This window comes from Leucopleurus acutus (assembly GCF_964270905.1).
Source record: "Leucopleurus acutus genome assembly, chromosome: 10".
Lineage (NCBI taxonomy): Eukaryota > Metazoa > Chordata > Mammalia > Artiodactyla > Delphinidae > Leucopleurus > Leucopleurus acutus.
In genome coordinates this window covers 32,123,205-32,137,824 of record NC_139153.1, presented here as the reverse complement: position 1 = coordinate 32,137,824, position 14,620 = coordinate 32,123,205, and the positions used below count along the sequence as shown (strand labels likewise).

Genomic DNA, 14,620 nt, shown 5'->3' with positions numbered 1-14,620 from the left:
ACCGATAAAACATTAAGCCAGTGGTCAGATGTTAGATTAATTCTCAACTGTATGAATACTACCACAATACCAGTTGACATATATAACAGGCAAAATTTGTTTTCCTATTGCTCTCCATTTTTATTTAATTCAAAGGACAATGGGAGTGCTAATATATGAGTTAAATCATTTCAAATGAAAAATTCATCCCCACCCATGAACAAATGTAACTTTGGGGAAAATGAAGGGCAATTATAACTACAGAATCCTTTTGATTAAGTTTCCTAAAAACAGAAGTCTGTTGACCACTCTTCTAAGATAAGAGGTTTTGTTAGAATTAAACCTTGTTTAATTTTTCAAAAGATAATTTTCTCCTTGTCCTCACAATTACAGTATAAATTCTGAGTTCTCCAGTGTCTACTAGAGAAAGAACAAGAAAAAAAAATCGGAAAATAGGAAGCTTATTATCAATTCATTAAAAATTATTTAATGGGATATTTCAGTGATATTCAGAAAGGTATCATAAACCCAAGAAACTCTATATTTGCTAGTTTAAAATTTCTGTTAAAGAGACTATATATGCTGGATTATTCTACCACAGTAGCACACTACCTGCTGAGTTAACTGCACTATTTGAGTTGTCCCAGGCTTGTCATGACATGTGGGAATCCGTACCTAAAAGAGAAGAAATTAACTTTGGCTACAAAAGAATGACCTTTCTGTAACTTGCGAGTCCTGCTACAATGAGGGATCAGAAGCACTCTATCCTGATGCTAATAAGGTACACTCAACAATGCCTAAAAAGCCATAAAAACAAAATACTTATGTCAGATTAAAAACTAAAGTCATATTTATTTTTAGTCACAACAGAAGGTAAGTGAACCAAGGTCTCCACATTCCCATACACACAGAAATCACTAACCCACTGAGAAGCAAACGTGCTGAAAAACAGAAAAGGCCATCAACTACATACCACTTCCTGTTTATTGTTCCAATCTTTGCTTCATTAATATACACACACCCAAACACACCCTCTCAAGCTTGCCAAACTATGGGATAAATCTCACAGGGAACCATGAGAACTCTCAACCCAGACCTACTTTTGATGATTTCCCATGGAAAAAACAGAACAGAGGTCCTACAGAAATGAGCACATCTAAAGAGAGAACATTGCCAAAAATAAGTTCAACTTGAAAATGAATTGCAAAAGCACTTACAGCACATTCATACAAAGCCTGAGAGCAAAATGCTAATTCACTGTATTAAAAAAAAACCTTAGTAGAGAACAATACCCTGGGATGGACATGTTGGTCTGAAAATACACATTAAAAAGATCACTTAAGACTAAGAACCAATGACCTGCTGTATTAAAAAAAAAATAAAATAAAGACTAAGAAGCAATGGCTTTCCTAATTTCTTTTAAATTTTACTAACTCATACTCAATTCTACAAGTGTTCTGCAATACCATCCATTTCTGGAGGGCCATGAAGTTGCACAATTCTAGGAGGTGGCATTTACATTCACATGCATTGTATAAGAATGACAGCATCATGTAAACTCTACAGGATGAAAATGGGACTGGTGACCCCTGGAGTTGTGTGACTAATGGTTCTGTGCAGCAGGATAAATTGCGGTACCTTTGTAACTCCTCACATCAATGACAAGTGAAAGCAACAACAGGACTGAATGTTATTAGGAAGTTAAAAAGCAAAATTCATGTGTGAGCTTCCTAAAAAAGGAGACAAATGAAATATAAGCTATTATTACCTTCATTACTACCCCCATAATAGGCAGATGTAATGTTTTCCCTGGCATTGGTGCAGGCCATCGATCAACATCATTACAAGCTGAAAAATATAGTAAAATATTTCTTTAGTATAAGTGGAAATACTAAAATATTAAAAATGGAACATTAGAAGTTAGAACTCCACTTTATGCTTTCTATATAGCAGAAAAAATACACTGGGAAGGATGGAATATAAAAGGCAAAAGTACTGAAAATATCTTATATTTCACCAGATATACATCTATGTTCTAGGATATAAATTGGTTAATACATGTCTTGAAAGCAACAGAATAGGTTTAAAGGGAGTTTTCCTACTCATTTATTACTACTAAAATTAGCTACAAAAGCACACCACCTAGCAGATGTCTTCTCTCTGTATTGAGTGACATAAGGATTTCTGTTTAACAGTACTCTGAGTATCAGAATTGGCAACTCAATATTTGTTTATTATTATCCTAAAAAATAGGCATCATCCGTGCTGCAAAAGGAGAAATAAAAGATAGGATCTTTGGTGTTCGTAGGTAAATATGCCAGAAGAATTGTTTTACCTCTCTCTCCTACCTTATAGTCCTTAAAATTCTTAACTAATTTTTTTTCATTCATTTCCAGTAAAAAATTTAAAACTCCTTCATAAAGGTACCTAACTCACACAATGTTTAACTTACCTGCTTCCAAATAAGGTTCATTCTTTTCAAAATACTCTGGTGCTATCTGTTTGAGCACAGTGTGAAAAAAATGAATATAAGGTAGTTTGCTGATCAAAACCAAGGACTGGAGGGAAAAAAGAAACAATGTTTAATTTCTTAATGATTATAATTTTAGTTTGCCATTTCTTTTTTTTTTTATTTTTTTTATTTTTTTTAACATCTTTATTGGGGTATAATTGCTTTACAATGGTGTGTTAGTTTCTGCTTTATAACAAAGTGAATCAGTTATACATATACATATGTTCCCATATCTCTTCCCTCTTGCGTCTCCCTCCCTCCCACCCTCCCTATCCCACCCCTCCAGGCTGTCACAAAGCACCAAGCCAATATCCCTGTGCCATGCGGCTGCTTCCCACTAGCTATCTACCTTACTACGTTGCCATTTCTTATATAATCAATTACTAACAAGCCAAATTCAGCGAAAAGTGTGGATTTTAAAATAAAAAGGCTTTTACAGTAGATGGTTAAAAGAAACATAAAAATATAGTGGCCTTATTACTACATTTTAAGAGCATAAAGACACATTCACAGATTTTCCTGCTGTGCAGGAAAAAGAATTTCCTATAAACAAACTAATGTCATGGATAATTCCAAAGCCTGGCTACTACTGCTGTCAGCAAAGCAATATTAGGAATTAGCTAGGTAAACTCTTCCTAAAAAGGAAAGTGCAAATTGTGATGCTTTTTCTGACTAAGAGCTATGACTGTTATATTTTAGAGTTCAATGGTTTTAGCCACATTCTTAGAAATTGTGACTTTATAGTTTGTGACCACTTCAGATATAGATTATGCTGACTTTTTAAAAATCTATTTTCTTGAAAACTACTTTTTATCTTTCCATTAAGCATCAATTAGTGGTCAGGGCATGTTCTGGTTACAAAAGGTGAAGGTGTGTCCCTGTTAGCTGGGATTAAATTGGAATTAATTGATATTTATATATATATCTTTAGAAACAAAAAGATTGTACATTTAGAGTGGGAACAATAATGACTAAGATGTTGATCAAGTATATTTACTAGCTCTTCAAAAAAAAGATATTGCAGGCTTTTATTAGCTGTAACTATGTTACAATCTGTTTACTCTTTCCCTTATTCTAAAATGTGAAAATTCAACAGATTCTTCTGAGTTTTGACAGTTTCATACAATAACTGTAACTTACTGTCAGGAATCTAGTACAGAGATAGCAGGAAGGCAAAATTCAATAGCAGTTAAAAATCTAGGGACTTCCCTTGTGGCACAGTAGTTAAGAATCCGCCTGCCAACGCAGGGAACACGGGTTCAATCCCTGGTCCGGGAAGATCCCACATGCCGCGGAGCAACTAAGCCCATGTGCCACAACTCCTGAGCCTGCGCTCTAGAGCCTGCGAGCCACAACTACTGAGCCCACACACTACAATAATGAAGCCCGCACACCCTTGAGTCCGCACGCCGCAACTACTGAGCTCACACACCACAACTACTGAAGCCCATGCGCTCTAGGGTCCGCGTGCTGCAACTACTGAGCCCGCGTGTCTAGAGACCGTGCTCCAAGAGAAGCCACCAAAATGAGAAGCCCATGCACCGCAACAAAGAGTAGTCCCCACTCGCCCCAACTAGAGAAAGCCCGCATGCAGTGACAATGACCCAATGCAGCCAAAAAAAACTAAGGACAGGTGTCTACAATCTAAAAAAAAAAGATAAAATATAAATTCTAGTATGTTTAAAGATAAAATATCAAACACTTTAAAGACTGTTCATTCTAATAATTTCTGTTCTTCTAACCACAATGTAAAAATATTTTTCTGTTAATGTATATGAAAATTACCTTCTGAAAGTAGCCTCTTTTTAGAGTTTTGTCTCGAACTTGTCGAAAATACACATATCCATAAAAATAGGCAGGATCCTTCTATAAAAGAAGTGACAAATTAAAAAAAATATATATATATATAGCCATCCTTTCTTATTAAAAGCAGGTTCCTTTATAAACTTGAACTGAGATATGAGGTACACACAAAGAGCTAGTTATGCTTTTCCATCAATGCAAACAACAATCACGACAATAACTGGCGGATAAAAACCTGCTAACTTGCCCACAGATAAAATAATCATAACTAAAGTACTAAGGTCAGATTTTACCCCCTATAACTTACTCTGTTTATGTTCTTTATTCATATCTGTGGTAGTTAATGGAAGTTAGGAAAACAATCAAATTCTGTTTTCCCCAATGCTATACTTAGTTTTGAAAAAATTCTGCCTACAATTCTGAGTTAGGCATCAGTCTTATGAGGTATACTAATGCAAAATTTCAAGAGAGAAAATAAAAGGAGTTAAATGCCAATATGAATCTTACATAGACAGTTATATTTTTACCCAACAATAATGAAACACTGGAATATTTATCAACATACAATTTGAAAGGTCCAAAAAACTTAAAAGTTTTTATATCCTAATGGAATAAACTCTGGTCCAGTTCCTTATTTGATTGTTATTCTTTAAGCAAATATTTATTGACTACCTACTTTGAACAAGGCATTGTGTTAGAAAAGATAAAAAGATGTGTAAGACACAGTTCCTTAAGGAGATCACAAACTAAGAGCGATAAGAAAAGTACAAAAATGACTAGTATGTGATAGGAGGGCAGGTACCATGCAAAAAAGCACAAAGTGTTACAAAGAGGCCAAGGGGGAAGAGGTTACTTCTGTCTATGGCAATCAGTATTTTGCGGAGGCAGCTGGTTTTGAGTTGGGCATTGAAGGATGGATATGATTTAAACAAAGACAAAGACATTTCAAGTTTAGACAGCCAAGAGTTTGAGCAAAACCACGCAGAGATAGAAAAATACAAGCTACCTCAGGAAAAAGCATACAGTTCAGTTTAGCTAATATATGGCACATGTATAGAAAGGAGATTAAGCTGGAAATCTGAAAGGCAAAGGTTTTATTTTGGAAGGCCCAAAAAGTGAGAACCAGGAAATATTACTATCATTAGCTCTTTATTCATTAAGCAATAAGTAATCATTTTAGATTTTATCTAATATATATGTACACTTTAGCTGGGAACACTGTGTAAGATATATTGCACTGAAAAAAGACAGAAGATGGACGTCTTTGGGCAAATACTTTTATCCTCAATAGCCCTCAATTCCTTCATTTGCAAAAGGAACTCTTTTGGAACAATATAGGGAGGATTAATAAGATAATATGTGCTTATTGATACAATGCCAAGAACATAAAAAGCTCTAGTAAGTAGTAGCTATTATTATCAGCAGTTGACAGAATATGTTATTAGTGATAGCAAATGGTCATGAAAAGGACAAGATGGCTATAAGAGACATTTCAAAAGGTAACATCTTTGCTAACTGGAAGAGGATTCCTGTCATTAGTGGAACCAGGAAGGTAAGCTGTAAATACTTATTTTAGGCAAAAGATGTCAAGTTCTTATTGGATGTGCTAATAGGACATCCACATGGAAATGTTCTTCATGTAGTTAGAGATAAAAGTGTGAAGTACCAAACAGAAATTCTACACTCAGGAATCATCTGAATTATTAAACTTGTTTTTAATAAACAACAACTATAAACCAAAGTTTATTCAAAAATCAAAAAGAGACAACAATAATTCTACTATAAAGCAGGTAGGGATTACCACAGGTAATCTTCAACTCTGGGTGATATTTACTGGTATACTACCACCCCACTTCCACATCTAAACAAAGAGTTTTAACACGTGAAAGAAAATTAATTCAACATTCTAATTTCTATAATTCACAATGGCATTATGTTTTAAGAATAGTAACTTTATAAAGTCTCTTTCACTCACATGCTAAATCCTTATGAATTAGACTCAGGAAATTCAGCAGTATAATACAGTAACAAAACAAAAGCACAATATTTCTGAATGCTATAAGAGGTAACTGAGTTCTAAAGTTTCCTCTCACATAGACATTATTCTATTACTACTTTTCCAACCTTTAAGTAAACTGGTAAATCTTTCTCAAATTGATCCAGGAGACAATGCAGTGACACCCTCCTCCCAGAAGACTGTCGAAATCTAAAACAAAACTGGGTATCTCCAAGACAACCTAATGAAAACAAAAATGAAAGAAATTAAGGGCAGCACAGTATAACATTTATTTATCCAGTTTCATCACATCTTAGAGCGAAAGGGGTCCTATCAACTACTGAAACACATTCTACCATGCTTTAGAGAAGAAAAAAGAGATCCTAACAGTTCGACTTGCTCTAAGCCATCTTTGCTGGTTAAAGGCAAAGCCATTAGTAAACTATGCATCTTAACTCCTATGTCCCTCTACTGTTTTTCCTATTCCATTTTCTCTATGTAATTAAAACTTTTTGAAAACTGTGTGCATATCATGTTGATTCACAAACATAATTATGAGCAAAAGAAGCCAAATATAAAAGAACACAAATTGTTCAAATCCATTTACATAGTTTTTTTTTTTTAGTAAAGCAGGCAAACTAAACAATAGTGTTTAGGAATACATGGTTGGGTGATAAAACTATAAAGAAAAGCAAGAATCTTATTACTATAAGAATCAGTAGAGTGATTTGAAAAGATACATGCACCCCAATGTTCATAGCAGCCTTATTTATTTACAATTACCAAGGTATGGAAGTAACCTAAGTGTCCATCAACAGATGAATGGATAAAGATGATATGATACACACACACACACACACACACACACACACACACACACAAATGGAATACTACTCAGCCATAAAAAAGAACAAAATTTTGCCATTTGCAGCAACATGGATGGACCTGGAGAGCATTATGCTAAGTGAAATAAGTCAGACAGAGAAAGACATATGTATGATATCACTTACATGTGGAATCTAAAAAATACAACAAACTAAGCAAAACTAACAAGAAAAAAGCAGATTCACAGATATAGAGAACTAATGGTTGGTTACCAGTGGCAGAGGGGCAGGGAATATAGGGGTGGAGGAGTGGGGGGTACAAACTACTGGGTGTGAGATAGGCTACAAGGATTATTGTACAACACAAGGAATATAACCACTATTTTGCAATAACTGTAAATGGAAGGCAAACTTTAAAAATTATATTTAAAGAATTTTAATAAAAAGTAAAAAATTGAAAAGAAAAAAGAATCAAGATAGTGGTTACCTTAGGTGCGGGGGAGGGAAATACTGTTTGGGAAGAGACATGAGGGGGTTTTTGCGGTGTTGGCAAAGTTCTATTTCTTGACCTTATATGTGTCTTATATTTCACAATGAGAATTTTAAAAAAAAAACAAAAACAAAGCAGACTCAGGAAGAGCCCAAGTAATAGACTTACTATTTTAATCATGTTAATTATAAAGTTTTTAAACTTCAATCATTTTAGCAAACCTCTTAAAATATTACCTAAACTGTCAGGCAATAATTACAAAAAACTGTAAATACTCTATAAAGTGAAAGACACAAGAAGTAGCCTGTCACTCAAATTCTTCCCAGTTACTGTATTTAAAACTAATGAGATTATATTAAATACAAAATGTGCTCAAGATTTTATTACACACAGAAGTACTTATATTTCTTTAGCACATCAAGTTCTCAAAAAGGAAGCAGAAACTTGATATTATGTTTAAGTTTTTTAAAAAGCAACTCAGTACATATACCTAAATGCACTTATAGAAACTAGTATTTCTTTGGTGGAGGAGGGATGAAACAAAGGGGACTTGAGGGTGAGTCAGTTCAGTTTCTTTACTTGTCATAGCAGATGGTTCAAAATAAGGAAAATACATGAGACCTGAGATAATGGAAAATACTCCTAGCATTGTTTTAGTTCAACAGATTTATATACAGATGGTTCAGTTTTTCTCTTCAGAAGACAGAAAGATCCACTGAGAAGTATACACTAATTTCTCTGAGACACATAGCAAGATGTAGCAGAAAAAATGCAATGGATTTTAAGAAAGATGTATGGTCTCTGGAAAATGTAAGGAATGCTGAGCTTTGTGGAAAGAAAGTAATGAAGCTCCCACAGCCTTCAACCCCAACCCACCCCTGGCTCCACTCCCAAACCATGGGCATGCTGTAAGAACTTTCCGATGACCAGCTGTACCTGCAAGCTGTACAGAACTGGTCAGGAAGCTAGTTCACCAGGTCAAAAAGGCTTTAACCATAGTGTCTTTGTGAAGTGAGGTAAATGGTTCCCATTTTATGTTTCAGAAGTCTGTTCCCTCACACACAAAAGGTTACTAAAGAAAAACCAACTCTTTATCTGGGTAGACCTTTGTTCTCCATCCTGACCTCACTATTAACGGGACAGGAAAAGAGGTGTTACAGATTGGCAACCAGGTTATTTACATTTGTCTTGCAGAAAATGATACCTGTGGAGGGCAGGGCAATCCTGATAACCTACAACCTCATCAAAAATAAATCTACCTTGTTAGTATGACCCATCCAATTTGCCTATTTAACAGGAGAGTGCACCTCTGCATAAGCAGTATAATGATTACATATGAAATATGGTTAAATGACTGTGCACATGAGGGAAAGGTTATAATCTGAGGAAAAAGGAACCACAATCAATGGGATCTAGTCCCAGGTCCATCAATAATTAGCCTTCTAGAAGTCACTTCGCCCAAGGTTCTCAATTTCCTTGTAAACAAAAGTTAAGGGGCATCATAAGATAATCTCTAAAGTCACTTCCAGCAGTAATATGCAATAATTCTAAAGTAAATCTCCACAACTGACCTACGACTGTACTGAATTCCAAGCATCTTACCCACTGTATTCACTAAGAAAACTAAAGACCTATATAAAGATCCAAAAAGACCTAAAAGTTATGCTATGTGCACCATAGCTTTCTGATTATTAACAAAAACAAACAAAAAAAAGGGTAAAAAGCTTTAATGGAAAGTATTTTTTCTTCACATAAATCAAGGAATAAAGATGAATTTATACAAATTTTAAGATTAAATGACAGCTCTCCAAAGAAAATACACCTTCACGTGGCTTCTTGACTAAGAACCACATAAACTCTTTCCCTGATAAAGCAGCAGGGATTAAGGAAACAGCAAATTTCCTCAGCAAACCCCCACAGCTTGAGGAAAAGTTCCACTTTAATTAATCTAAGCTAATCTTTACGAGCCCAGAAAACAGAACTAATAACCCAACACTTTTTAAACCAAGAAAATTCCTGTAACCTTCCCCCAACATCCTTTTCCAAACAACTAAGTTCTTACAACAGAAATCAAACAGAATCCCAGGTCAAAATTATTTTCATTATTTTGTCTGCTTTCAGAAGTGATTTTCCACCCTTTCAATACATGAATTGAGCACCAATTTCACTGAATGCTCACTCTGTGGCAGGCACTGTCCTAAACACTTTAGATACATTAACTCATTTGGTCTTCATGCTTCTCACGTAGGCCCCTGTTTGTGAGGAGGAAACCAAGGCACAGAAAAGTTATGTAATCCTCCAAAGAAATAAGTCTGCTAAATGGCAGAGCAAGAATTTGAGGCCACGACATCTGACTCTGGAGCTGGTGCTCTGGACCATTACATCATACTGGCTCTTTCAAGTCAAAATGGACTTCAAAAACACCACTTCCACTAATATGAAATATCCAGAATAGGTAAATCCATAGAGACAGAAAGTAGACAGGTGGTTGCTGAGGGGGAGAGGTGGGTAGGAGGAAACTGGAGCAGGAAGTTTCTTTTTCGGTGATGAAAATTTTCTAAAATTGACTTCGGTAATAGTTGCACAACTCTGAATGTAATAAAAATCACTGAATTGTACATTTTACATGGGTGAATTATATCTCAATAAAACTGTTTTGCTTTTTTTGTTTTAAATGCTACATCACTGCCAACTGGAGCAGATCAAAAGCTCCTATTCTTCACTTAGAAAACGAAGTCCTGAAAAGCACCCCTCCAACTGAGGAGTTGCTGAACTCACTGGTTTCTGGGACACTCACTGGTTTCATGGTTCCTCCTATGCGAATGCCATGTGGTAAGCCACAAACTGCTCTCCTCCCATTTTAAAATTATCAAGGGCACAGATGATTTTATCCTTTACATCTGCCAATCAAACCAAGACTGCAAAGCTATAGATAAACGGAAGACGCTTTCCTGTATCAAAAATATTACTTGAGCGGCTTCCCTGGTGGCTCAGTGGTTAAGAATCCACCTGCCAATGCAGGGGACACAGGTTCGAGCCCTGGTCCGGGAAGATCTCATATGCCGCGGAGCACCTAAGCCTATGCGCCACAACTACTGAGCCTGCGCTCCAGAGCCCACGAGCCACAACTACTGAGCCCGTGTGCCACAACTACTGAAGCCCACGCGCCTAGAGCCCGTGCTCTGCAACAAGAGAAGCCATGACAATGAGAAGCTCACGCGCTGCAATGAAGAGTAGCCCCCGCTCGCCACAACTAGAGAAAGCCCACGCGCAGCAACAACGGCCCAACACAGCCAAAAATAAAAACAAATAAATTTATTTTAAAAAAATTACTTGAGATTTGAGGGAAAAAAGCTTAAATATTTCTTCTAAAGGGAAAAGACAACTTCAGACTATTTTTTTAAATTAATTTATTTATTTGGTTGCGTCAGGTCTTAGTTCTGGCAGGTGGGCTCCTTAGTTGTGGCAGGCGGGCTCCTTAGTTGCAGCTCACGGGCTCCTTAGTTGCAGCTCACGGGCTCCTTAGTTGCAGCTCACCAGCTCCTTAGTTGCAGCATGAGAACTCTTAGTTTTGGCATGCACGTGGGATCTAGTTCCTGGACCAGGGATAGAGCCTGGGCCCCCTGCATTGGGAACACAGAGTCTTAACCACTGCACCACCAGGGAAGACCCTTGATCAGTTTTGTTTTTGTTTTTGTTTTTTTAATAAATTTATTTATTTATTTATGGCTGCGTTGGGTCTTCATTGCTGCACGTGAGCTTTCTCTAGTTGCAGCAAGCGGGAGCTGCTCTTTGTTGCGGTGCACAGGCTTCTCATTGCGGTGGCTCGTCTTTGCTGCAGAGCATGGGCTCTAGGCGCATAGGCTTTAGTAGTTATGGCACATGGGCTCAGTAGTTGCGGCTCCTGGGCTCAGTAGTTGTGGCTCATGGGCTCTAGAGTGCAGGTTCAGTATTTGTGGCGCATGGGCTTAGTTGCTCCACAGCATGTGAGATCTTCCTGGACCAGGGCTCAAACCCGTGTCTCCTGCATTGGCAGGTAGATTCTTAACCACTGCGCCACCAGGGAAGTCCCAGAGTATTTTTATATTAGCGGAAAACAGCTATAGAACGGTTCAGAGTAAGATTAAAATAAAACATGAGACCTTAAGAGCTAGCCCCATCCCTGGCCTTCAGCTCTATGTAGTCACCCTCTCTGTGATTAGAGTTGGAAACGCTGAGAAGCAGGAGTTTAGACCAGGGACTACACTTCTCAAAGTGTAGTCCATAGAATGATGCGAGTCCACAAACTCTTGTTACAATACATGACAAAATAAATACCCAAACTGAGAATACACATTTAGAAACCCTTATAGCGATTTGATATTGCCATGACAAATTTGGACTTATATTTTGTATTCTTTGGTTTTTCTCCCTTTCATTTTTCTAATAATTCATGTATACAGCATTTTATAAAAGCACCGGTCCACAACAGACTGGAAATTCTTAAAACACCCAAATGGCCCTTCAACACAGATGAGAGTGAGAAGCACTCCTTTCACCACCGGGAAGTGTAAAGTACATGACGACGTCCCAACTCTTTACATAGAAGAAAATCTGTTGAGACAAATATTATCTGCACATCTAATCCATCCAGAACAAGGATTGATATTTCCCTCGGATTCATCATCACTTGAAACTCTCTCTACTAATGCTAAGTTTTCTCTCTGGCCCTGTTTAGAGCACAGTGATTACAGTCCTTGGGTACCCATCACAGCTTAAGACTCAGGAATGCATATATCCAGATGATATTAATGGTAAATAATGAGAAAAGTATCTGACAAATATTTATTAGAGAGAAAACATTCTTTAAACTTAGGCTCCTAAAGATAAAAGCCATTCAAATGGAACAAAAAGCTGAAAGCTAAAAACAAACAAAACAAAACTTTTTTCTAAAGTCACAGTATCTAAGTTGTGTGTGGGTAGTGGGTGGAGGAAGTGGAGGACAGGCAAATCCTCCCATTGGGAATCCCAAAAGTATTCTTCTTTATCTGTATAACTTACCATAGAGTCTAAATGTTGTTTTACTTTTTTTAAGTGTGCACCGTGGAAACAAAAGCTAGGTTATGATTCTTTCCTAAAGACTGCTCTACTGCACCTTCTGTAACAATAAAGCTATCTTGGGAAAAATTAAATCCATTTCAAAGTTGGCATAGTACTAATTCCAACTTCCATTTAATGAACACATAAATGAAACAAACTATTTGGATAATCACAATTCAGAACAGTGATCTCAAATATATGTAAATGCATAGTCTCTTGCTGTCTAGATTAATATTCTTCTGTTAAGATGGCAAGGTGTCTATTTTTAAGATCTTCTGTTGACTTTACTTCTAAGTACCAACCATACTTTGAATAAAATGAACCACACTTCCTTTGATATGCAGCTTATAAAAAAGGCATTACAAAACATCTGTAGGTCATTCAAATGCCTAAAATACTGAACAAATTGGTTTTTTTTTTTTTTTTTGGCCCCACGGAGTCCTAACCCCTAGACTGCCAGGGAATTCCCTGAACAAATGCTCATTTACACAGATTTACACTTGAGTTTAACTTCCAATAAGAAAATGACTCATACAGAGACTAACTGCAAAACTAGAAATAAAAAAGACTATCAGACATCATACAATTAACTTCTTAGTCTTTTTTTTTTTTTTAACTTCTTAGTCTTGATGCTCATGTAGAGAGGTGAAAGGGAGAGAGCCATGAAAACCAGCCATGACCTGAAAAAGAAGAGTGTGCAGTATAATCACATGAAGTCAGATTATCCTGTAATCCACACAACTCACCTGACCTTGAGTCATGGAAGTCCAATCCGATACTCACTACAGTCAGAACTACATGTGTGCACTTTGTAAGGCAAATGTTATCCGAAATAAGGGGAGATCCTATAAGACCGCTGTATCATTATCTCGTTAACAGGCAAAACATGTGAAAAGATTCCAATAATTCCAGGTCAAAACAAAAGCCGTCCTGGGATCGCTCAAAGCCATCCTTTTAACTTTTTTTTTTAAAAACATATTTCATGAAAGCTGAGTTCCAAAACTATAGGAGAAAATTCTGGAAGCATTTATAAGGAAAAGAGAAAATGCTTTAAAAAGCTAAAATCTCAAGTCTCCCAAATCAGATTATCTAAACTAAATTAACAGTATATTAGAAGTAACCACAAAAGGAAAGGGAACTGTAGTGCCTTTGCTTCATGGGATTCTAAGTGTGTGGTCTAAGAACTTAAGTGTTCTGGTCACTGTAAGCCTGAAAAATTATTTTCAAAGTGAAACACAAAAGGTAACCTGAAAGATATCAACTTATAGGACCACACAAAGGAAGAACTTGAAGGAGACCAGCAAAACCAAGCTTAATAATAATAGCAAACACTTATAAAGTACTTTCTATACCCAAGCACTATTTCAAATGCTTTATATATACTAACTCACATAAACTATTGCAAATAATTGATGGCCATGCTTTATAACCATGTTTACCCTGATTTTTTTTTAAATCCCTGCTTTTACAGAGTTCTTGGCAAGCTCCCAAATCCTAAACTAAAAGAACACTGCTTAATATAAATCCTCAAACATACCAGCGTTGATGATTTTCAATCTCTTCATTATTTCAACAGTTTATGGCTCCATGATGTTTTACCTCATTACAAGATAACAGTTATTTTCAAAGTTGAACCAATGAAAATAAGTAAGACACGACTAGGATCATAAAAGTAGGAATCAAAATCACTAATCTGTTAGGATGAAATTGAGTTTGCATTCTACTATGTTATTTCAATTAATTTTCATATATTAAGAGTATAATCAGTATTCTCCGTATAAAATTCAACAGAAACACCACATGAAAAATAGTTACCTGAATTTGAATCTGGAAAAGACAAATAGCAAATATTGGTTTTCTGAAAAAGAAAACAAAAACTATATATGCTGACATATATACACCAATAAAAACAAACAGAAATAAAACAGTAAAATATT

At 36.1% G+C, this 14,620-nt stretch overlaps 1 protein-coding gene across 2 annotated transcripts in view; it reads right to left on the bottom strand.

Annotated features, from left to right (window-relative positions):
• The window catches only part of DENND6A (DENN domain containing 6A), a gene marked incomplete at its 5' end in the record, with an annotated part of 54,740 nt that overhangs the window by 25,622 nt on the left and 14,498 nt on the right, over nucleotides 1-14,620 (bottom strand). For both annotated transcript variants that reach the window (XM_082848686.1, XM_082848687.1), the window contains 6 exons: nucleotides 592-654; nucleotides 1,748-1,827; nucleotides 2,432-2,537; nucleotides 4,277-4,357; nucleotides 6,419-6,531; nucleotides 14,499-14,541. In XM_082848686.1, coding sequence (XP_082704812.1) covers nucleotides 592-654; nucleotides 1,748-1,827; nucleotides 2,432-2,537; nucleotides 4,277-4,357; nucleotides 6,419-6,531; nucleotides 14,499-14,541 — 486 coding nt within the window. The remainder of the gene's footprint in view (nucleotides 1-591; nucleotides 655-1,747; nucleotides 1,828-2,431; nucleotides 2,538-4,276; nucleotides 4,358-6,418; nucleotides 6,532-14,498; nucleotides 14,542-14,620) is intronic.